Below are 23,649 nucleotides of genomic sequence, written 5' to 3' on the forward strand. Positions count from 1 at the left end.
ACAAATACTGGTTCTGTCCATTCTGCAACACCATCAGAAAGGGTATAGGGAAAAGAGGCGTTAACAAAGCCCCAGAGAGTGATGAATGGCAGCTCTCAGTGATACCACTTAATGTTTTTGGCAAAAATCTGAGGCACTAATTGCTTGAAGTTCCAACAGCATTTAAATACTAGAGAAGTAGAAGGGTTAAAAGAAAACAAATCCAGAAATCCAGAAATCTGATGGCTTTTTAGAGGAAGGCAGACATATAAACAGCTATACTGAGTATCTGTATACAGAGTTTAAAAACCTTCACAAGAGCCCAGACAGACAATAGTTGGCATGCTGCTCACCAGAACTCTTCCGGGAGTATTAAAGATGATCTCTTTTAAATTCTTCCTGAGAAAAATCTCAGCCAGCTCCAAGGGCAGCTCATGTACAATCATGCTTTTGTTTAGTCAAGACTGCACGAGTAGAACAAGTATGAACTTTCTGCTCTCACTCAGTGTGTTCCTCTGCAATTCTGCAGTTATGAAGTGCTAGTGTTTCTGTTTGCTGCAGTTTTCTATGGAATTCAAAGGCCACTAAAAAAAAAAACTAACATCCAGCTGATCAGCTATAGCTACAGGCCCTGATCCTGCACTTACTTCGTTTCAAGTATATGTAATTTCACTAACGCCAGTCAGAAGATGGTGCAGGAGGCTCCGTGCCACAGAGATGTTAACATTCACAGCAGTATCTTCTGCCAGTCCAGTGCTATGGAAACATGGCGCGGTGCCAGGGATTTCACAAGAGCTCTTTAGGTCTGATTGCTTTGGAAAAAAATACCACCCCCCTTCCACTAGGCAAATATCAAGCCTGACCTCTAGCCCCGGAGGTACCAAAAGGATTGCTTGGCTTAGTGAGTGCCTAAGCTCTTTTGTCCGTAAAACAGGGAAAAAAATGGAGGGAATAAAGCAGCGTGAGTGAAGTTTCAATGTTACAGCCAAGCTACCGATTTACCTGAATATATCCCATCACAGCCTGGAGAGTAGCACACGTCAGGCAAGTAATAGCTGGTCTTCAGGTGGGTCACCTAAGAGCATGGGGAGGCACACCACTTCATCTAGAGCCTTTCATTTTAATGCGATTATTCAGTGAGGCAGAACTGCTTTAAGTTATATATTTGATTTGCTTGAGGGACTTTTAAAAAAAAACAATTTGCAGTCTCTTCTAGGAAGAGTACAGGCAACTAAACTTGAGTTTTGTGTCCTCATTACAGTGGAACAAGAATTGATAATTACCAGAGACCCTTCCAGGCACTGTTCCCCACTTTTCAACCACTGGAAAGTGACTTCAGTTCTGAATTCTACAAATTCTGCTCAAAGAAATGCTGAAGCACTGCTAGTCAGAGGAAGAAGGCAGACTTGGCAATGAAATTAATAGGGAAAATCACAACAGCGTTCACAACAGGAAAACCAACTTCAGAGAGGGCTTGGGCAAAGGGAAGCAAGAAAAGATGGCATTACTTATCTACTGTGTTATGGTGAGTTTACATAGTTACCTGTAACTAAAATAACAGGAACTAATCTCTCTCTGGTGACAGCCAGAGCACGAGTTTGAAGCTCTGAACGACAGGAGGCACGTTCATAACACATTACAACACCACTAGTGGGAATTCAGATCTGAGGCAGCGTATAAAGACTGAAGAGCCTCGTGCCACACGATGTCACCCCACAGATCATCCAGTTATTCCTTAGATTTCTTATTCATGCAAAATTCATAGCCCTTAAGTAACAAGAGTTCTGCTTGACTCAGTTTAATTCCTAGTGCTCCCAGCTGAAGGTGAGAAACACGGATTGCATCAGAATTCACAAAATCCTGTAACTCTGAAAATGTTTTTCGCCTTTTGTCTCTGACTGAGATTGCTGGTTATGAGCATAAGTTACCAGGACAATTCTCTAGGAACAAGAAATATGAGAGGATACTGGGAGAAATACCAAGGACTGGAAGTTGATATTGTCATCTTTTTTTCCTGTTGCACCTAAAAAGTAGTCCCAAAAGCCTGGAAAAATGACAGCCCCAGATGACAGCACTGCTCGTGACTGATTTAGAAGAAGGAACAGCTGAAATGATGTACTTGGCCCACTGAGTAAGCCAAGCTGAGAACTTTAAGCTAGTACAGTACAGAATTTACTTGGTAAAATCCCATGATCAGTTGACAGCAGGAGGAAAACATGAAAACAGCAAGAATCAGATCAAATATTGACTTTGTTCAAGATGAAATTCAAGTGAAGGCAAGAGTGCAGGGTATTTCACATGGGAAGAAAAGAAGAAATCAGACCTGAAAAATTAAGCATAATTTGTGCACAAAAATCCAAAGGAAAAATATTTTGTATTTATCACCACACCACTTATGCCCTCTAGAACGCCTAGCAATATGGGATGTAATAGAGATATTGTAAATTAGTTTTGGAGAAGGAGAGCAGAATACTGGGAAATGCTGTCCCTGACACAGAAAAGTGATATGGGCTAACTAAGCTGAAATACTTTATGCAATTATTCAAATTTTCCATAATAAACACTGCAAGATTAGAGAAAACACAGGAGGTGCAATACATATAAGGTGCCAGTAAAATGTGAAAATTAAAAGGATTTTATTGACTGATAAGTTCTTCCTGAAAACTCATTGAAATGTACAAACTGGACATTCAGTAACTGATTTGTACATTCTGTATGTTACATTGATTCTTGCAGCCACTTTAAAGAAAGAATATTATTTTCACTTACAGGATGTTCACATCATTGCAGACACCAAAAGTGTTGATATATTCTAGTCTAAAAGTGAAACCAAAATAGAACTGGACATAATGGTACACCGCTCTACGCCAATCCTATCGACTCAACATGCGCCAGTTTCACACATCAATTCGTAAGCACCTACTGTACAGTTAGTGAAACACCTGACCAAGCATATGTCTGAAGTCATGACTGCTTATTAAATTAAACCCCTTTTCCTAGACTTCCCAGTTATTTGTAGAGATAAATGTATTTAACTGAACTTGATTCCCTGCAGAATGTTTAACCACATCTTTTATCTCTTTGAAAACCGTAGGTCATACTTCACAAGATTAATTTCAGGTGTAGATATCTACACAGATGTGAAGATAGTTTCAACAGGCTTCAGAGTCCTTGCAAAACAGAATGCCCCATTCTCTGTCCATAAACTATCACCTGACAAACAGTATTATCCTCAATTAATGACTGCCTATTTGTAAATTTAGAGCTACTTACTCATTTCAGGCCTGCTAGAACAGCTAGGCGTATTTCAGAGCTGCCAAAGGGCTTCAGAGCTTCTAATTTCAGAACTCCCACATTTGTTTTTAAAATCTGCAGTCACTGTAATGCTACACAAAGGCCACAGCAACTGTAATGCTCCATTCTGTTGCTGTTACTGAACACTGGGCATTGTCTATGTAGCAGAAGACATTAAATACTGTATGCCAGACTTAGCCTGAGGAGCTGTCTCACAGAGGAACTCATCTATGTCTTTGTACTTGTTTTCAATTAACCAACCTTTTAATGACAGTCCTGTATTTCTTTTTTTTCCTGGTACAATCCTAAGAGAAAAAGGTCATCAGGTTCTGAAGAAAAGAGGTCTCTTTTATAAGCACAATACAGTACTTTTATATTTCAGACTATGATATACAATGTATACCATAAATTAATTTAAGACAAATACTTGTCACTTTTTCTATGTAGGCACAAGTAAATCAGGGACTTTACTGAAGCGGAGATATCTTCAACGGTATCATGATTCTGGACTCCATTTCCTGAATAAGGGGCACTGAAAAAAATTGAGACAGGATTTAATTTCACTAACAGAGATCATTAGCTGTTCTGCACACTCAGTTTGAACAGATATTACTGTCTTCAAATTACTCTCCTAGCTAGTGCATGCCAAGTCATCAGTAACCACCATTCCTGTAACTGAAGCACAGGAGTTTTGAGAACAAATGATTTTTTAATATAATCTGTCTGCTCCTTTGAAGGCAAACGTTCCTATTCCTTTTCACCATAATGAAAGTTATCTTACCTTTTTCTGGTACACTCCCTTTGAAATGTACCCTATGGAACCAAAACCTGACATGCTTAGCATACTTCTGTGAGTTTTGTTATGAAAGCTACCTTTGATCTCAAAGATCTCCTGGCTTGTAGTTCTGAAGTCTAAATTCCCTTTTCAAAGGAATGCATTTAACAAGGCTCCCTTATTTCATGAAATATTAGAGGTAATAATTTAATATAAAGATCAATTTCACTACTGGCTCCACAAATTTTCAGACACAAACAAGCATTTACACAAATCTGTTCTTCTACAGGAGAGGTGCTTGTACAAAACTTTACTATTAATGTAGCAATTTTTTAGCAATTAGGCAACTTTTCCAAGTTTGTACGATCAATTGCCAAATTCACTTTACAGCTTAGCCACATGTCCCTCCTTTCCCTTACAGCAGCAAAACTGACACAGAGACACACACATCCCAGAGATGCAAAACTTTTTACCATTGTGCAATGTGCTGAAGAACAAAAATGATGGCATGCACAAAAGTCTACGTCCAGCATTCCGATGAAGTTAATAGGTTACCTGTGTAATAGACTAGCTCATCCCAGCCAGGTTTATGCCATGCAGCGTTCCTTATATCTTCTCTGGTTTGGAGATCTTTGTAAGCTGGTGAGGGAAAACAACAAGCACAAAGCTTACAAGTAAATCCTTTTCCTTCTACATATGAATAGCTCCCTTAAAAATATTCTAGTGCGTAATTAAGAAGCTTCAAACATCTGGGAAGGAAAAAAGTCAGTTTTTTTCTTCACAAAAAGGAAAAGCTCCCAAACCAACGTGAACAGAAGGAACCCGGGAAGAGAGTGTCTTAGACACAGGTAAGACAGATAATGCAACAGACTACAGCTCTACATGAGTGGGGTCAGATTTCTTACTCTGGAATATAATGTTCTGAATTGTCAAGCTATGAAGATAATACTGCATATTTTCTAAAGTAAGTATTAGATAATGCGTTTCTTCAAGTTGAAACAATCCTAACGTGAAAAGCAGCTAAGCATTTGTGGAGACTAACACACAGGGAAAGGTAAAACACCGTGATGTGGTAACACAAATGCTTGACTTTCCTTTTTGTAGGTGTGGTATATGCAATGCTTGAAACTAAACTGTAAAAACCTGACAGCATGAATGGGGATGGAGAAAAGAGATGGCAGGACATGGCTTGTCATGCTTATGTTACTGAAAGCAAACAAGTTGTCCCTAATAAGAAAGGGCCATGAGAAACGGGTGATGGAAACAGGACGAAACATGAAATGTTCACTTCTGCTTGCTGGTTTGAAGAATAAAATTACCTACATAAAAATTAAGAAAATCGGCACCCCTGATGCAAAACAAAAAAACCCTTTTAAGACATTCCTTTGGCTTTTGTAAAAACCTTGTCTTCTGGGCAAAGTCAACAGGCTGTTAGGGGCTGATTCAGTGAGAAAAAAAGCAGAGAACACATATTTACCCCAAAGGTGATGAACCATATACAGCTGTCCAATCTGTGAGAAAAATCCGCCAACTGCTTCATTATTATCCTGTCGGAAACGAATTGCACGAGCCCTACAGAAGAGCAAAGCAGCCATTAAAAACAGCAGGTCTGGGTAGGAAATAAGTGATAACTGAAAGGAAAACAAGAGTTGAAGCCAAAATGTTAAACAACATTTGCGGTACACTTCAGCAATTAAAAATAAGAAAAAAATCTGCTATACACTGATTTTCAGCACTAAGTAGTTAAAATATACCTCTATATCGTGTTAGAATGAGTTAAAATTGGAGGCCTACAGTTTCACTAGACTGTGCATTAATCATTCTTCAATGTTAGATTCAGTATAAAGATAATTGCTGGAACAGTGTAAAGTGGCAGGCCATTTTTATAGCAGGTGCTTCTACAACTAAATCCTTGAGCTTCAGTCATATCGTCTTTACCACACTCATTTACCACAGAATTTTGTGGTAGTGGAATACAATTTTTTTTTATTCACATAGACCTTTGCTACGCAGCTGTCCTATGCAACACTCCATGATTTGTTGTGTAAACAAGATCAACCTCTCTCCTAGCTATAAATCTGTTGCATTTTCTGAAACAGATTGGCTACCGCTATAGATATGCCTATTTTATAAAAATTCTAAATTCAATTTACTTTATTCAAATTACTGTAATTAAATCAATTATATCAATGACAATGACAGGTCTAAAAATCCAAGTCCTCACCTTTGTAAAAATAATTTAAAATACTCCAAATTGTTTAACTATCAAGCATTAGAATTGCAAGGACAGTGAATGTAAACTGAAAGAAACTTACACTGGTTTTAAGCAAGACAAAATCAGAAGCATATATTCAACAGAAGACTGTCTCAAATGCTTTTAACCTATATATTAAAATACAAACATGCTGCTCAACAGCTTTTAAAGAAGCAACTTGACTCTTAAAGATTAAAAGAGCCAAGATTTAGCTCATTTAAACTAACAGTAAGTCAGCTTCTTGTGAAAGCTGTGAAAGATCAACATCGTCTCAAGGAGTTCACCACCACCCTTCGCTAAGCAGTGCTTTCTGCTGAAAATAAATGGTTTCTGCTATATTACAGCAAACTAAAAGGGTTATGTGAAGGAAAGCCAAACCAGAGAGCCCACAATGTTGTTTGCACACAGAATTCCTCTTTCCTTCCTCAAAGAATAAATGAAGGGTCAAAGAACTGTCTTACAAGTTGCACATGTACAGAAGCAGGCCATTAACGGGTAACTGAAATGCTTTGGCACCATTCTGCCACCTCTACTTCATGATTTTTAAACATACATCTCTCAAATATGAATGCAAGTGCTAAAGCAACACTTACCAGTAATTTCCCCACTCTATCATTGTTCCAGGCTACAAAACCAAAACAGACTGTTAAAACTGTAATTTAAGGAAAGTTAGAATACTTGAACAGTTTTCACAACATTTATGTATGGAAAAGACGATGTATTAACAAAATCACTTCCTTCAAGTGAGAAGCATGTTATAATCATCTGTAATTACTCTGTTTACTTACTGTATTACTTCTTAGTCATTTGCCTGAAGTTTCCTTCAAATGAAAACACAGGGTTTTCAGCCCTGCAGGTATAAGTATCTTGTTGGAGCCTGCCTTCATTTTGGACCCCACACTTTGAGAGCAACAATGACTCAGGCATCAGCTTTGATAAGAAAACAGATGAGGTCTGTTCTCCATCTACACTGTATAAACATGCTTTGAACATTTTATGACAGCATAGAGCTTAAAAAGAAAAATTTAAACTTACTCGAAGTTGATAGGATCTCAGTTCATAAATATTAGGCCCCTCTCTGGGAATAGGTTCATTCCAGAAACTAAACTCCAACAATAATTGGTTCTTGCGTGAGAGGAGCATGTTACCTCTTTCTTTGCGAAACTCTGTGAATTCCTAAAAAACAATGTGATCACTGTCAAATGACGTATTATGTTTCAACAACAAAAAGCAGCACACCAGACAGTGGCTTAGACTTTTTATTTAATGCTATCTTGGGGTTCTGGGACACTGAAATCCTTTAAATTGTAAAGGCATCTCAATTCCCCTGGCATATTTGAAAATTTCAAGTGGCATGTTGACAGAGCACTAAGTGCAAGTGTTTGATAAACTATTCAGGTATTAAACCTCAGTATTTCTGAATATGAGAATAAACCCTTTGTACAGGAAGTGATGTGATGTCGAAGTAAAAGCAGGTATCCAAATGTGCAGGTTTTTGCTCTGACTATTCTTTGTTCTCTTCTGGTTAAAATGACCAATTCTAACAAAATCAATGCATTTTACCTTATTTTGACGGAGTTTACTCATGACCTCAGTGAGAGCTGGATAGCCTCCCTCATATCTCCACAGATGAACTGCAACAGAAAAAAGGAAGTTTTTTCAGGGATGTCACATACCAGTGCGAAATCTTACGGAATATCACAGTACAAAATGCTCTTCATACTACGGAATTATACAAAAATAGAAATCGAGTAACGGGTTTAAAAATAGATTTTCATTAAAGAAAGCACTACACATTTGAACATTTTAAGAATAATGGAATCATCTGCTTTTTGAAAAGGGCTCTCTTGGAAAATTTTGCAATCTACTCTGAAGATAACAGGGAAATTTCTGAAAGGACTTTTTGTTGCCATGCTAGTAAGATGTGATGACTTTACATGACTGTAGTTGAAACTGAGATTCAATTTAAGAGGATGACCTAATTCCAAAAATGTGGTTTATACTAATTTCATCTAAGAGCAACAGAGGGGTAGACTTTTTAGTTGGGTAAATTACTCAAGCACAAAGAGCAACACACTTTCTGTAGGACATGAAAACTGATGCAAATGTTATTGTTGAGGTAAACATTACATTAAAAAAAGCAGAAGATATCTGAACATGCTAGAATTGTTATATTTGCTAGGATCTTCCCCATGAAAACAACTTCAGAACAGGTATCTACATTTGAGTTTCTTCCAAGCATTCTCTCTTTAATAAATCATAATAAATCCCTTTAATAAATCATAACAAGATTTACTTACAAGCACTTAACATAGCAAGGCAACACTATTTCACCTCAAAGAGTCACAAAAGCTATTTTCCCTCCTCTAAAGCAGTCCTGTGCCTTTTCCAGGAAAGCGAATTGGAAACTAATGTAAGGCACTTCACTACGACAGCAGATTCATCCAGTGCGCCTGCTTCTGCTGGCTCATCCCCAGGGCAAATTTGATATATCCACCTAATATTAACACAGCCTGGGCACAAATACTGAACAAGTCAAAATCCCATAATCTGCTTTATTACCCTGCTAGAACTCTTGCAATAGCATTTTTAAGGCAGGCTATGGATGCAATTACAGATACAGTCTGTGTTAATACGTTAGAAAAGCAACGAATGAGGCTTGGCTAAGATATTCTCATTTCAATTGTCTTCATTCCCCAATTTCCCTTCAACTTTTAGAATTGTTTTTCAGACATTGTTTGCTTTATCTGCTGTTATTTCTTCACATTTGTTCAGTGTCAATATTGCAATATGCTGTGAATGCAGGAAAAATGAATGTGTACATGAGTGTATTCTTCAGTAACGAAGCAATGACGTTGACACTAGCATAGCTCTAACAATGGAGCTACAAAACAGACTACGTAACAAAGATCAGTACACCACTGTGTTCGTGGCTTCTCATTCCTTCAGTTCCCAGAGTCTAGGAAATTTTTCAGGTTTTCTCTCTACACTAGACTCTTTGTAGTTACCTCTGTAGCAGCTCTTCAGTAATTTCTAGTTCCAATATATTTTCATACATATTCTCCAATATATTCTCCATAGTTAGGCAGTATCCTTATATGAACATGAACAGGAATATTTTTACTTCCCTCCAGTAAAGGCCTAGCTTATTGTTGAGTTTACAATGCAATCATTTTTTCAGATGGCGTGAATGATTTGCATTTCATTATCATACAGCATTTAAAGTATGAAAGTCTGAGTAAAGCTTTTATACTGGCCAATGCAAGATAAACTCTGTCTTTGTAAGCCTCTGCATTTACCCTGAATATTCAGAAACATGATATGTGCCTGTAAAGTATTACAGGAACAAATTTTACAAGCATTTCCCAAAACTATTAATCTACCACCTGGAAAACATGAAAGTGTATTAACAATAGGACGAATCTGAGGAATTAATGCTTCACTGTTAAAGTCAACAAGACAAAAAGCAAGCACTGTAAGTGTTAATACTGGTAACTGATGCACACACACCCTCACTGTATACATTGCTAAAGGTTTACTGTCAACAGAGATGATTTAAAGAGAAGAAACCTGCCAAGCACACGTTTCACTTGTATGGTTTTACGTTCTGTTGTACTTCTATCTCCTACCAGCCTGATCTTGCTCTCCGTACCACGTGTTCCAAGTTCCCACCAGTGCACATGGGTAGTGTTTTTCTTCATGAATCTTTGGCAGCACCTCTTGACTTGAAAACAAGGAATACAGACACTATGTTGCATTTCCTCAGGGAGGCTACAGTTGATATGTATAACAAATCACCACACATTTATGGTATGAAAATTCACAAGTTCTACTTTTCAGAAGAGAAAGCTGAAATACAAAAATCTGCTATACGAGGGGAAAGATAGCTACAACACTACATAAATTTAAGGTAAGTGTCACCATTTCTTAGACTGTATGACAAATACATAGCATGGTAGAATTCTTTTGATGCAATAAATTATGTCTATCACCTAAAAGGTTATCCAACACATTAGGAAAATAAACATCAGGATGTCTCACTTACAGAAAATGCAGCCTAACTACATGGGTGATTCGCTTTAGGAAAAGCTTTTCTTTACCAAAGGATGTAGAACATACAAAAATAGGACAGGACAGTCTTCTGTACCAGTTACAATGCTATTAATTCTGTTGAGCTGAATGAATAAAAACAAGTATTTTGATAGATCAAACGATGACTGTACTTCACAGTACGCAGCCTTATTGCTTTCTACCATTGCAGAAAGTGGTCTTAGTTTGAGGCAACTTACCCATGAAAGCATACAGTGAAACTGCCTTAAAAATACCTCCAACACAAAATTTGACCATTTCCAGTATTTCTAATATTTTTTTCAAACTTTAGAAGTGGCTACATTAGCATTAGGAAATTAAGTTTGACTGGTTGCTGACCCGGTTCAGACAGCTTTCATTGCACTGTACTTTGATGAGTAAGTCAATTAGTCTGGTTGAACTTTACCTTTCAATATTTTGCCCTGAATAATTACCCCTCTTACTCAGTTTGGCTCATAGGCAATGAGTCTCTGCACAATATCAAATGATAGGGATTAGGCTGGTCTTGGGCTCAGAGTCATTAGGTATGAATTTTCCTCTTGATTCTGCCACTGACTTTCTAGACAACCTTCAGCAAATCTCATTACCAATTGGTACCTCAAGATTTCTCACTACATAGTGTAAATAATATGATAGAATGACTCTCTAAGGATGTTTCCAAGGATGTTTCACCATCAGTTTGCTTTTGCAAAGCATAATGAGATCCTAGAAAGGCAGCTTTAAACACGAATGTCAAATTATTACGATAACCCTAAAATCTATTTTGTTGCCAATTATAGAAAAACACACCCACAGAATACCTTACGGACACGCTCTTTTTCCTTTTAAAAATAACTGTTCCTAATTCTTCAGAAGGGGTCCTTAACCCCAGTGATTCATGAGGTACTCTCATAATTGTCTTCATTACGTTATTTCTTTATTGATACATGATGACTAAATCTTATTCTGATTTTATACAGAATAAGGAATTAACCTGTTCATCTTTAATTTTGGGAGAGGAAGGAGGGAAGTTCAGAGAGGCTTAGTTTTTTTTATTACTCCATTCTTAAGTTTTCTCCTTCCATGGAATATTTAAATCTGCTTTGGCTTGGAAAGAATAAATCTAACCACACATACTTCATCTGATTGCTGTCAGCAGCTTCTTTCTTTGCTATTGTCTCTTTCCTCGAAAATAAAAGCCTCTGCTTTCACTCAATGTTTAGGTAGCTCATGAGATAATGCGGAGAAGCGGTTCCCCGTCTTCTATAATTGGACATGTTTATATTAAGCTTTGAAACAGAAAGCTCGTTGAATGCTAATGGTGCTTCTCTGTGTATTTATTTTTTTAAACAAAAAAAGCTAAAAATACCTCATGATTGAATGTTATTCTAGTGGATTTCTGTGTTTGTATAACAAGGAAAACACTTCTGGGTTATCCAGCCCCATTTCAAAGCTGATCACATGAAGGCGCAGAGATGTCAGACGACCTACTCATGGCTGTACAGCCAACCAACAACAGTCGAGGACATAAACTGGGAGTTGTGAACTTCTTCCCCACCCTCCAGCCCAGCTGGTGTTCTCACCAATAGACCACACTTAAAAAATTGGTTGCAGTAGGGTATCATTATGGTAAGAATGGTTTATTTAACTGACAAGATGATCACTGTCAGTGAGAAAGCATTGCTGTTTTGAAACGTGTGAGGCTCACTACATTTCCAAATTTAAACATACAGTTCTTGAAAAGGCAGTGGTTCTGGCTCCAGAGGAGTGATTATGCAGGCAGAACAGGACTAATATTTCTGCAATTTCCTCCTTAAAGTAGTAAATGTTACTAATTCATACATTTTACAAAGCTGTAACTTTTTGGAAAACCCATAACAGTACTGCTCCCTTTGGAGGATTTCACCCCAATGCACAGATCCTACCCAAGGATTTGTGTAGCTCTTTAAGAGTAGATCTTAGTAACATTACTTTTGTAGAAGGATTTAGATGAGCTGAGAGAAAGCCAATCCCTGCATTTTTTAAATTTTAAAATCTCCTCAAAGTTATACTTCAATTTAATACTGGCATGTAGTCGCACTTACCGGTGATCTCTCCCTTTCCTTCCTGTATGCAGACAACAGTCACCATCAACACACCCTACACGGCAGCTGGAGTGGGACATGCTAGGATAGCAGGGTCTACCTGCACGGACCAGCAATTGTAAGACAACTAAGGGAAGGGGGAGAGCTGTTCCAACAAATGTCACCAATGTTTTCACAAAAGGCATCACCCTAAATTGCAGCTTAGGAAAATGACACCTCCAAGAGGGAAGGCAGGGGGTGAACTGAGTAAAGTATCTTTTGTCCTCTCTCTTCAAGAATAATATGATCTATTTAACACCATACCCTGAAAGTCAAAGCAGAATTTTTCCACCTCCCCTATAAATAATTATGATATTTGCCAATTTTCAGAACAGCTTATGATCAAATCAACACGTTTAAAATGTGAAAACATAACATGCACACTTACCAAAGCTTGTTGTAGGCATCTAGATATTCTGGTTTTACATTGTGAACTGAAACAACAACATTACGTGAGAAATGCAGGAAGAGAATAAAGAAATGGTAATGTTAAATATAAAAATAGCACTCACTCTGTAGTTTATACAGACTGCTGGTCTCTCTTTTGGCTAGAAGGTTGGAGTGAGCATCTTTCCTTGGATCGACTTTGCGAACAAATAGTGATTTTAACCAACTGTCTTCACGAGGTCTGCTAGCTGAAGATACCAGCCCCCTACGTATTAACAAGTACATTATACTGTCACTGAGAGTGTCTTGAAAATGCCCACCATGCAGGGAAGACAGGCACAATCAAGTTTAATTCAAACAGTATCATAACACACAGTTACATATATGTCTGTTACTAAAACTTTCCACTGAGCCACTTCCCAGCAAGCCAAAGGCAGTTCTTTCCCCCCTGAGATTTACCCTCTCACAAACTATTTCACGATACAGAGCTGAACGGTCAGTCATACACTATCCACTTTTATTCTTTGTGCACACAGCAGGGAATGGGTGGCTGGCTGCTTTTGCTGCCTATTTGTCTTTTTAATCAAATGTCTTTGCTCAGGAAGGCTGGGTCTGTCCTGGTGTACACAGACAAGAGCGAAAAAGAGCAAAAAGATAGTGTGCAGAAGGAAAAATTTGTACAGTGTAAATAGGAAAGTAACTGCCATATGTTCCTATGTTGCTTAAATATAGCTCTAAAAAATGAAAAGTTAAATAGTGCACCTTTCAAGAGAAAAAATACAATGGAAGTCTAATTTGGGAAAAACTACGAGTGGCAGGAAACAAACAGCCTGCAAATATTTTAATTCCAAATTCTGGCAACTGTGGTATGTTGCGGTACAGATCCACGTTCTTTGTACAACATTCCCAATTTCCCTTTCTTTGAAATGGAAGAATTTTGCTGTCTTTTTTTTATCTAACCTTTATGCAGTTTCTGCAAGTACACTTCCAAAATAATACCACTTCCCTTTACACCACTGAGTACACAAAACATTACAACTGATAACTGTGTTCTTTTTAAATAGTGTGTTAAAGGAATTCTTCTTCTCTTTCCCAACTGACAGAAGACCCCTCAATCACCAAAAATCATGCAGAAGGACAAGAACGCTGATGTATTTAACTGATTCTCTACAGTGTCTGACAGGGGACCCCAAGCTCAAATGTTTTTTCCTTCTTTCTCATAAGAAGCACTTCCTCCAATCTGCCCCTTCTTGATATCGGGTTTCTGCTGAAATACTAAAATATTTCTCTGACATACTAAAAATGTAGCACTACAGATGGAAATTGAAACCTCTTCCTGCCTCAGAACTCGACTTTTCACCCTTAGTTACTGACTAGGAGATTCAGAAGATAGCTATCAATCTTCAGCTATAAAGCTGCCTTCCAGATATCAAAAGTTTGTGACAATCGTTCAAGGAAAAAAAAAATAGGGAAAGGTAATCTCAGCTTCCTTGTGGAAAAGTATCTTCATGAACGTGCCTGTCTGTATGACATAAAAGTAGTTCACTCTAGCAGTGTTTTTCGACAATCAGCCTTTTACTCCCAATGTCTGAAAATAACATAATGAACCGGTTCAACTTGTGGAAGCAGGAGAGTGGAAAGGAAAAGTATTTCATAGCAGAGAAACAATAACAACCAGAAGAACTGCAGCTGAGATGACCTTCAATGTTAAGAAGTAATTGGTAAATACCTTATTGGTGTATTTAGTGAAAACGGTGCCACCTTTGGCCCTAGGCAAACACACCAACCTGTTACTGTGCTGAAAGCTAAGGAGCTGTTCCTGAGTACAAGCACTTAAAAGGGCATTCCACGACAAGGCTGTTGCTAGAATTGAGGGTCCACAGCTGCCTGGAAGCACAGGTGACTGCAGTTGTGTTGTCACATCTACATCAGGTGCCACAGGAACACAAGCTGTCCCAGATGACAGGGGGTAAACCGCACCTAATAAATCCAAGTTGTTTTAAAAAGCTCCCTTAAAGTAAACACTACCACTCACTGGACAGCACATGGGGCTCTACAAGGCAGAACTCAGTCCCAGACCTGAAGTGCTCATTTTTGCAACTCAGATCTGTAAACTATTGCATTTCTTCCCTTTTATTAAACAGAGTTAGCAAACTAATATTTAGAACACAATTCTATGAGGATTATTGTTTGCAGCAAACTTTGAAGATGAAAAAGACAAATAATCATGATGCTTTTTTTGTGAACCAGCTTCATCAGCAGCAAGAGTAAGCTGGAGTTACAGGAATAATCCTGAAAAGAGAATTCCATTGTTATTAGGAGAGTCTCATGACTTGAATATTAAACTGCACCTAAAACTGGAAGTATATTTAATTTTCAATACAATTAAATGAGTAATGCTTTACATTTATGTAAAATATTTTACCCAGCAATTGTGAAGTTCCTGATGAACAATGACTAACAAATCATGACAATCTTTCTAAATATACACTTATAATAACGAATGGTAACAGCTGAAGTTTATTACAACAGATATTCAGTGCACCCAACCTGAGATGCCAGGGCCTTACTTTTAACCCATATCCTCAGAGAGGTCCTACACTACTGGTGTCATTGTAGACACCCACAGATCAAGAAGCCCTGACCTGACTACTGGTTCACTTGTGTGGGCAGAATGTACCCAAGATTAGCTCTGGAAGAGTAGGGACTAAATTCATGTCTTTGGACACATAGAATGAATGTAGACACACTATATGGAACTACCATCACACTTCACAATTTTTTATTTTTTGGGAACAATACTGATTAAAATGCAATCTTTTAAGGCACAGCTTGACTTTGCTAGCAAGTTCTTATCCTACAAATGTAAACTACGGGCTTAGCTTTCTTGCTACAAAGACTGGGCTGTGAACACAAAAGGATAACACTGAATAGCTTGCTTAGATTAGATTATAAAAAATGGCGAAAACACTTCTATTCCACTTAGCTTCTGCTTTAGCACAAAATATAAACTGGGTGGGAGATATCAGGTCAAATATTTAGATTTTGTAGTAACCCATGTTTGCCTGGAAGAGAAAGAAAAACAACTTGTCTATAATTGACAGTTTTTGATCTGTGGTCTAAACAAAGTTTATTTGAAACAAAAAAAAAACAAAACATGTACATAAAATCTCAGAACATACACTCTCCACAACTCTCCCTGTTCCTGTTTTAAACACTGCTTGCAGTGATGCCTTTAGTCTTGCCCAGGGGCTGCTGCCCACTCTGAGGCTTGAGACAGCATCTTTCCCTGTTTCAAAGAAAGGGAGGAAAAAAATGTGCGTAGATCCAGCCCAGCTTGGCTGCTTCTGTGTCTCCAACACCCAGGGAGCACGTGTGTCTGCTTCCTATACCCAAGGCACATGTGTGCACACCAGTGCCCTGAGAGCTCCGTATGTGTCTGCACCCTTGCCACGAAAAAGGCGTGCATGTGTCTGACCCTTCACAAGAGATGTGTGGGCACGCACCTGTGTGCACCCCAAAACTTGATGGATGTGTCTGTGCATGTGCCCTGACACCCAAGGGCTGCACACAGGTGCTGGGGGATCAATAAGGCAGGAAGATGCTGGTGAGCGCAGTCATGTGCCCTGACGCTGGGGGAAACGTGGATGTCGGGCAGGGGTGCAAACCTGGCACGGTGAGTGTGGGAAGTTGTGCGTCCTGACACCAAGGGGTGTTGTTGTGTGTGCAGCCACGCACCCCAACACCAGAGGACACGAGATGCTGGGTGGCCGTGCACCCTGTTGTGTGGTGGAGTCGGGATGCGGAGCAGCTGTACCCCCTGATCCTGGGGGGATACGCGGGTGCGGAGCATCCACACCCCCCAACACCAGCAATACCTGTGCGCAGGGTGGCTGTGCACCCCGAAACCCGGCGGTACGCGGCCGTGCACCCTGTTGCCTGCAGCGCTGGGTGTCCGCGCAGCCTGGGCCCGGGGGACGGGCGGCAGGGGGTGGCGGGCACCTCGTCCCCGGCGGGGCAGGGCAGGGGTGCGGCGCGGCGGGCCGGCGGCGCGGCCCTCACCCCACCCAGGGGCGGGCTTGGGGGAGGGAGGGGAAGGGGCTGGCCTTGGGGCCCATGACCTTGAAGGACACCCCGAGCTGGTCGCACTCCCCGCCCCAAGGGAGGGCCGCGGCCCCGGCCCGTCAGCTTCCCCGGCGAGCGGGGCGCCATTTCCAGCCAGAAAAGGGGAGGGGGGGGGGTGTCTACGCGGCGGGGCGAAGGGAGGCGCGGACGGCGGCGCCTCCTTCTCCAGCCTCCCTCGGCGGCCCTCTCCCGCCCGCCTCACCCGCTCAGGGCTCACCTGAGGGCCAGGCCGCCGCCGGGCGGGAGGCGCGGCACCGCGCTGGCTCCCGCCAAGCTCCGCCGCAGCAGCACTCGCGCCGCCATCTTGCTCCGGCCGCCTCCCTCCTGGGCCGGGGGCGGGCGGGGGGGGGGGGCGCGCTGAGCGCTGCAGCGCCGCCGCCGGGCGCGAGGGGCGCACCGCCGCCGGGGGGGGAGAAGGGCGCGGTGGTCCTTCGGCCACGCCCCCCGGAGGGCGAAGCCGCGTGTGCGCATGCGCGGGCTGTCCCGGGCCAGGCCCCCCCTCCCTCCGCGGGCCGCTCCGCCTCTGGGGTGACCCGGGCCCAAACCCTTAGAGCGAGCCCCGGCTTTGTGTGAATCAGGTGCAAAGAGCTTGTTTCTTATTCTCCGAGTACATTTTTCACCCACATGTAGTTGAAATGTTTTCTTCACGCTCTGTCCGGCTGCAGGAGTATTTAATTTGGCTAAATTAGCTGGGCGTGCCAGTGCCAAATCCTTAAATAACTTTAAATATAGAATAAACTTATAATTAGGCTAATAGTTAAAGGGCAGTTCTAAAAGCAACTGGACAATAAACACAGAAAACAAGCTAATGAGCAAGCCCTGTCTCTCTACATAGCACATATAAAGTTTATATCATGTCACGCTGCAGTTTCCGTTGTCATTTTATCATTTTTATATCAGCACTGACAGTAAGCCAGAGGCTAGCACATGCAGTGTGCTTCAGCATCAGTGAAGTCCAATGTCTGTGGTGCCTCTTTAAAGACCACTTTAACCTACAATTGTCATCATTCTTTTAAAAATGAGTGACACTTCAGACTACGGACATTTAATCCCATTTTGATCCGATCACATTGAGTTCTGGAGCAACCCTCCGAGAGCCTACCTGCAAACTGGAAAAAACCTAACAACGTGCTGTGATGAATCAGTCTTTGAAAAAACATGACATTTTCACAGCTACTCAAGAAAAATCAAAGGAGATACAGGGAAAGATGATTTACTTCCATAATTAGATGTAGATGCAACTCATTAAGCAAATAGGAAATCTTCTATTTCTTACAAACATTATATGCCTGGTTATTAGGACACTCATATCCCAAGCACTCAGGGTCAAATTCCTTTACTGCCTGCTTGGATACAACTTAAGTGTATTTCCTACAGCCCAGGGCCATGTTCTAGCCTGGGTCTGATTTCTCTCAATCTCTGCTGGGGATGAAGTTTCACATTTTACATTCACTCAAGCAGGAGTGTCAGAGCCCAGGTTTCCTTCCACTTTGATGAGGGCCTTCACCAGCCAGCTACAGTTACTAAGTAATTTACATAAACCTAAATCACTTAAACTTATTAACAAGAATAACCTACAGCCATATGTTTAAGACACTTCCTCAAAGTCAGAGACCACATTCACATTATTAATTTACACAGAGACATTTGTTGAGTTCAGTTGGACTTTGTTAGAAGTTTGCAGGCAGATGAAACTGATTTTGTACATGTGAAGGAAGTTAAGGAGGATTTACACCACTGACAATGGGAGAAAAAACAGCTGATAGCTTCCTAGTGTAATGTGGCTCAGGTTCTTAAAGTAATATATTTTAGGTCAGAGGAACTCTGTTCAGATACACCTTGTTTAGCTTCTGATCTTAAACAAAGACCAACTACAGGATGAGGGGTAACAGTTTTAAATTGAAAGAGGGTAGATTTAGATCAGCTATTAGGAAGAAATTCTTGATTGTGAGGGTGGTTGCCCAGAGAAGCTGTGGATGCCCCCTCCCTGGCAGTGTTCAAGGCCAGGTTGGATGAGGCTTTGAGCAACCTGGTCTGGTGGAAGGTGTCCCTGCCCATGGCAGGGGGTTGGAACTAGATGATCTTTAAGGTCCCTTCCAACCCAAACTCTTTTATGATTCTACGACACAGGCAGACACCCCAAAAAGGATTTCTCATAGCTTTAATATACCACTCTCCCCTCCATAGTGGGACATGGAACCCTGTCCCCACAAATGCTGGGTTTTGAGGCAGATGCCCCTTTAGATCCAAATGAAAAATCAGCAACACAAGGCTGCTGTAACAGCTGCACAGCCTTAGTTCACTTTATGTTCTGGAAGACAGGACACAAGATCCCCAGAGCTGCAGCAGGATAAAGTGATCTTTAATCATTAACTGCTGTGGCCTTCTAATTTCACACTAAAGTATGCAGAAAATCAGTACCTGTATCTCTGCCAAAATGTGATGTTTTAATTAGCTCTTCTGATGAGACTAAATCCAACCATCTTTAGTTGTATTTTTTTTTTTTTGCTTTGTATTCTCATCAGCTTCTATTTCATGCTGGCAGTTCAAAGAGATCCATCTCTCCCAGAACAAAATACTTCCTTTGGACAGGTTACAAAGGCAACCATGCTAAGCTACCCAAAGTTTTTATTCTCACCTTACTGCCATTATAAAGGCAAGTGGCTGTTTTTGTTAGACATTTTGGAAGTTAGAAGATACTGCAATGTGGTATGAGTGACCGTAAGATGAAATAAGGATGCATGCAGGTAGCTGGTTTTAAAATAACTTTCTTTCAAAAGGTTTAAATAGCATTGTTTTAGGTAATCCTACAAACCACAAAAGACTGTCTGCAATACAGATCAAATAATATAATGACCCTCCTACCAAACTTAAACATTACACAGTTATATTCTTGTCTTTCTCAATACAGAAGAGTCATTCCAAGTGAGCCAGGGGGTTTTGAAACTGTCAAGGCTTGGGGCAAAACTACACGCAACAAAATGAAGTGTTAACGCTAAACTCACATTTTCTCTATATTTTCATTTAAAGATTTGAGGTGCCTATCAATCTGTAACATTTGCTCTTATAAGCAACTATGTTCACTATTTTATATACTACCGATTTCACTGAAACATTTAACATACAACAGCAGGGCCCCAAACATCCCTGACAGAGACAAGCTGAAAAGCCCTTTGTTTAAATATTTTCCCCACTATTTATCTGTTGAACAAACTTTAAGTTCCTGAAGTTTTTCACTGAGATAGGTAGTATCTGCCTCTGTCAGATTTTCCGAATCCGACAGATTTTCAAGGAATCTGGTTCCCGCACAGGGCTTTCCTGTTATTGGATCTATGACATTTCCAACCTTGAAAACAATTTCAGCCAGTTCATGTTTCACGTGTTTGCTCCTCCGCTCAGGCAAAGCTTTCAGAAGAACAATGTCTCCAACAACACACTGCTGCAATGGATCATGGGCAAAATAGGTTTTTCGCTTGTTAAAGAACTGTAGAAGGAAAAAAGGAAACCTTGGCATTAGATTTCAAAATTAAGCAATTGGGAAATACGTAGTTAATATAAAACAAACTAAATTTCACTAAGGAGAAGTCATATTTTTTTAATGAGATTCAGTTTGGATCATGAAGAGAAATGCAACTGTGCACTCTACTGTTTTTCCAAAGAAAGCACAGCACTACCCTTCCCTGACAATCTCTCTGGTCAGGATGTTGTTGCCAACAGAGCCTGTAGAAAAGGAGATGGGGAAGAAAAATCCAACTACAAAAAGCTGTTCAGAGTGAACATGTGGATACAGGTAAAAGTAACAAGCTCTTCACTTTAAGATTCCCCCTTCCTAGGCAGCATCACCACTTTCCACTGGCCTCTCTGCTCTCTAGTTCTGCTGTGTTAGCCTTTCCTCTCCTTAGATTGCTTCACATCAACACTGCTTCAGCAAGACAGCTGCTTGGCTCTTCCGAGCTGGCTTTCCTGTGCAGTCCACACTTCAAGAACTGATATTAATTCTTATTCATCCCCATATGTCTAAAGTTCATCAGCCCTGAAATCAGCATTTTGAAGTTTCTCATTTGACAGTTTCTTTGCTCAATTCATTTTTGTCATATAAAAATTCAATATTTATTCTTATTGGAATGGCAGAATTCAGAATCTTTCCTTTAAGAAAGAAATGAAGAGGTTCTTCTACTGGATAAAGTATTGGACTGGGATCTGCAAGACCCATTATCTAATCCCAACTCTATCCTTAACCTTCTGGTCACCAAAGGCAAGTTATTCCACCTACATGTACCATGGTTTTCCTGTCTGAAAATGGAGAAAATACTAATTTTAACCTCCCTGTTTGAAATGCACTGACAAGTGATAAATACAAAGCTTGTATAGCACATCACAGCACAGACTCAAATACTAAGTACATTTACAATTATGCATACAGAAAAACTGCTACAAAATTTAGTGTAAAAGTGACTAATGTAACATCAAGTTTCCAAGACAAACCATACACTATATCAATATGAAAAATTAAATTTAAAGTGTGAAACAATAAAAGCTTACCTTCTCAACTGAGATCAAATGAAGTACATTAACAAAGCACTTCAAAGAAATACATTTAGCAGATAATCTGTATAGAAGTATCCTCACAACACACTGCTTTTCATCCTTTGCAGTAAAATCCCCACAGCCAAATCATTATGCAAGTTCCTTAAGGAGTTTGCATTGTAAAGAGCTATCAAAAATTCTAAGAGTCAAATTAATAAAACATTCCTCCACACAGTACAAAAATTACCATGCAAGACAAGTTGTAAACCAGCTTTTACCTTCAGTAAGTACGGATCTAGCACAAGCCTTGTCACTCTCACTTTGGCAGTTTTCTGCATTTTGGTTCCTATGACTTTCCCTACTATCCATTTCGCATGGACAGCTCCACGTGGCACAGACATCGTTTAGTTATGGTCATCCAGTGCCTGGCAACAAGCAAGCAGACATGTTATTTTAACAAAAGAAAAGAACAGTTTCTGATCAATACCAAAATTATTATTTCCATTTCAGACTAACAGCTTAATTAGGTCATTTTGTTGGAAAAACAGGGTAGATGCAAGCAGTTCAAAACTCCATGTATTGCACTACCTCAGCCTTGTTTTATCACATAAGAAGGGATATGAACGTGTCCCCATTACCAGGGAAAGTTACTTCAGGATGGCAGTAAAAAGGGACATAACAGTGTGAGGATGAGCCCTTATCCCACAACATCCAAGGTCCATAAAACGCCTTTGAATCACACCAGTTGTCACATACACAATACAGGAATGGGTAGCTGTGGAAATTATTATGAACTTAACTCATATTCCAGCAGCTCTTTTTGCTGGAATAATCAGGTCTGTACATGACCAGAGTTAACCCAAACAGGGAGCAGCTTATAACTTTTGGTCAGAAAGTAATTTGCTTCTGTATAGCTCATTATTAGCTGAGCTGATGAAACCTAAGAAAGATAATAAGCTTCTCAAAGAATAAATAACATATCAGAGATTTGTCTGACTTACAGTAAGTGTAATTACTTTTGAGTTAGTTCTTTCCTGTAAGTAATTACACTTCATTACTGTATTTGTTTTATTTAAACAGGGAGAGCTTTCTATACCACCCTTGCAAGAGTCACAGGCAAAATACATAACTAAACACTAGAAGACTTGAACCTATATTAAAACTGATTGAGACTAATTACCTTTTTCTCTCCCACCCAGCTGTACTGTTAAGCACAGCTGACACCTGTTGAATTCTCCACCTACCCATTTTGTAACACTAAATCACACTTGCTTTGATGTTGTAACACATCAAAAGAAAAGCTTAGAGATACAAAGATGCATCCATAGGATGAAATACTTCAAGCAGCAAGGCTCAGGGTTGCTTTTACCATCCTTGCCTCAGCTGCGTGACCCACAGGGCTGAAGTAAAGACTCAGCATGAGAGGCCCTCCTGTAAGACAGGGCCAACCACACAGTGACCAGGCCGGGGAGAGGCAAACACGTAACAACCATCACCCACAACGCACAAGGGAGCTACCAGGAAGACAGGACGCAGACAGCTAGGCTAGGCACATCTCACACGGAAAAAGAGGACAGAAGAGGAAGTTCGAACAGATTTGGAGCCTCCTCCCCGCCGCCCGGGTCTCCACATCCCTCTGCACCAGGCCCAGCCTCAGCAACCTCCCTGCCAGCAGGGCTAAGGGGAGTTCTGCAGGCGCTGGGCCTCAGCCACCTCCCGGAGAAGAGGACCAGCCCGGAGAGTGCCCCACACCCCGGGAGTGCCCCATTCCCGGACCACGCCACGGCCGCCCCTCAGCCCCTCTCACCGCCAGCGCTCCCGCCGCTGCGCCTCAGGGGCCTTAAAGCCACGGAGCCGGAAGGGGCGGGGCGGAAGGCGGAAGCGCCGCGCGGCAGCGGGGCGGGGCCAGCGGCGGGGAGGGGCGGGGCCTCTGGGGAGGATTTAAAGGCGCAGGCGGCGACCCCGGCCTCGTTAGAGGCGGGTGAGGGGCTGTAAGGGGTAGGTGCTTCCAGCGTGATACCCTAGACGCTGCCTTAGCGGCTGCCTCAGAGCACAACAAGAGATTAAAGCTGATGGAAATTAAGGTTTTCTTCCTCTCCCAGGCAACAGGGGGGAAA

General features: G+C 40.8%; 2 protein-coding genes across 3 annotated transcripts; both read right to left on the reverse strand.

Moving 5' to 3' along the window:
- Positions 1-2,598: 2,598 nt before the first annotated feature.
- On the reverse strand, positions 2,599-17,359 carry NIPSNAP2 (nipsnap homolog 2). Its single transcript, XM_068415340.1, has 10 exons — positions 17,223-17,359; positions 13,006-13,145; positions 12,882-12,927; positions 9,932-10,026; positions 7,866-7,936; positions 7,338-7,478; positions 6,896-6,927; positions 5,526-5,620; positions 4,604-4,687; positions 2,599-3,805 (listed from the first exon to the last, which is right to left on the reverse strand). The coding sequence occupies exons 1-10, from the start codon at positions 17,306-17,308 to the stop codon at positions 3,741-3,743; spliced, it is 855 nt and encodes a 284-aa protein (XP_068271441.1). The 5' UTR covers positions 17,309-17,359; the 3' UTR covers positions 2,599-3,740.
- Positions 17,360-19,757: 2,398 nt separating this feature from the next.
- MRPS17 (mitochondrial ribosomal protein S17) lies at positions 19,758-23,397 on the reverse strand. 2 transcript variants are annotated; one of them, XM_068415708.1, is made up of 3 exons: positions 23,340-23,397; positions 21,811-21,957; positions 19,758-20,489 (listed from the first exon to the last, which is right to left on the reverse strand). In XM_068415708.1, exons 2-3 carry the CDS (start codon positions 21,931-21,933, stop codon positions 20,199-20,201), a joined length of 414 nt encoding a protein of 137 aa, XP_068271809.1. In that variant the 5' UTR covers positions 21,934-21,957; positions 23,340-23,397; the 3' UTR covers positions 19,758-20,198. The 2 variants fall into 2 exon arrangements, with proteins under 2 accessions (XP_068271809.1, XP_068271810.1); XM_068415709.1 differs by lacking the exon at positions 23,340-23,397 and adding an exon at positions 23,040-23,327.
- Between the last annotated feature and the right edge of the window lie 252 nt (positions 23,398-23,649).

Source organism: Nyctibius grandis, chromosome 18 (assembly GCF_013368605.1).
Source record: "Nyctibius grandis isolate bNycGra1 chromosome 18, bNycGra1.pri, whole genome shotgun sequence".
Taxonomy (NCBI): Eukaryota; Metazoa; Chordata; class Aves; order Nyctibiiformes; family Nyctibiidae; genus Nyctibius; species Nyctibius grandis.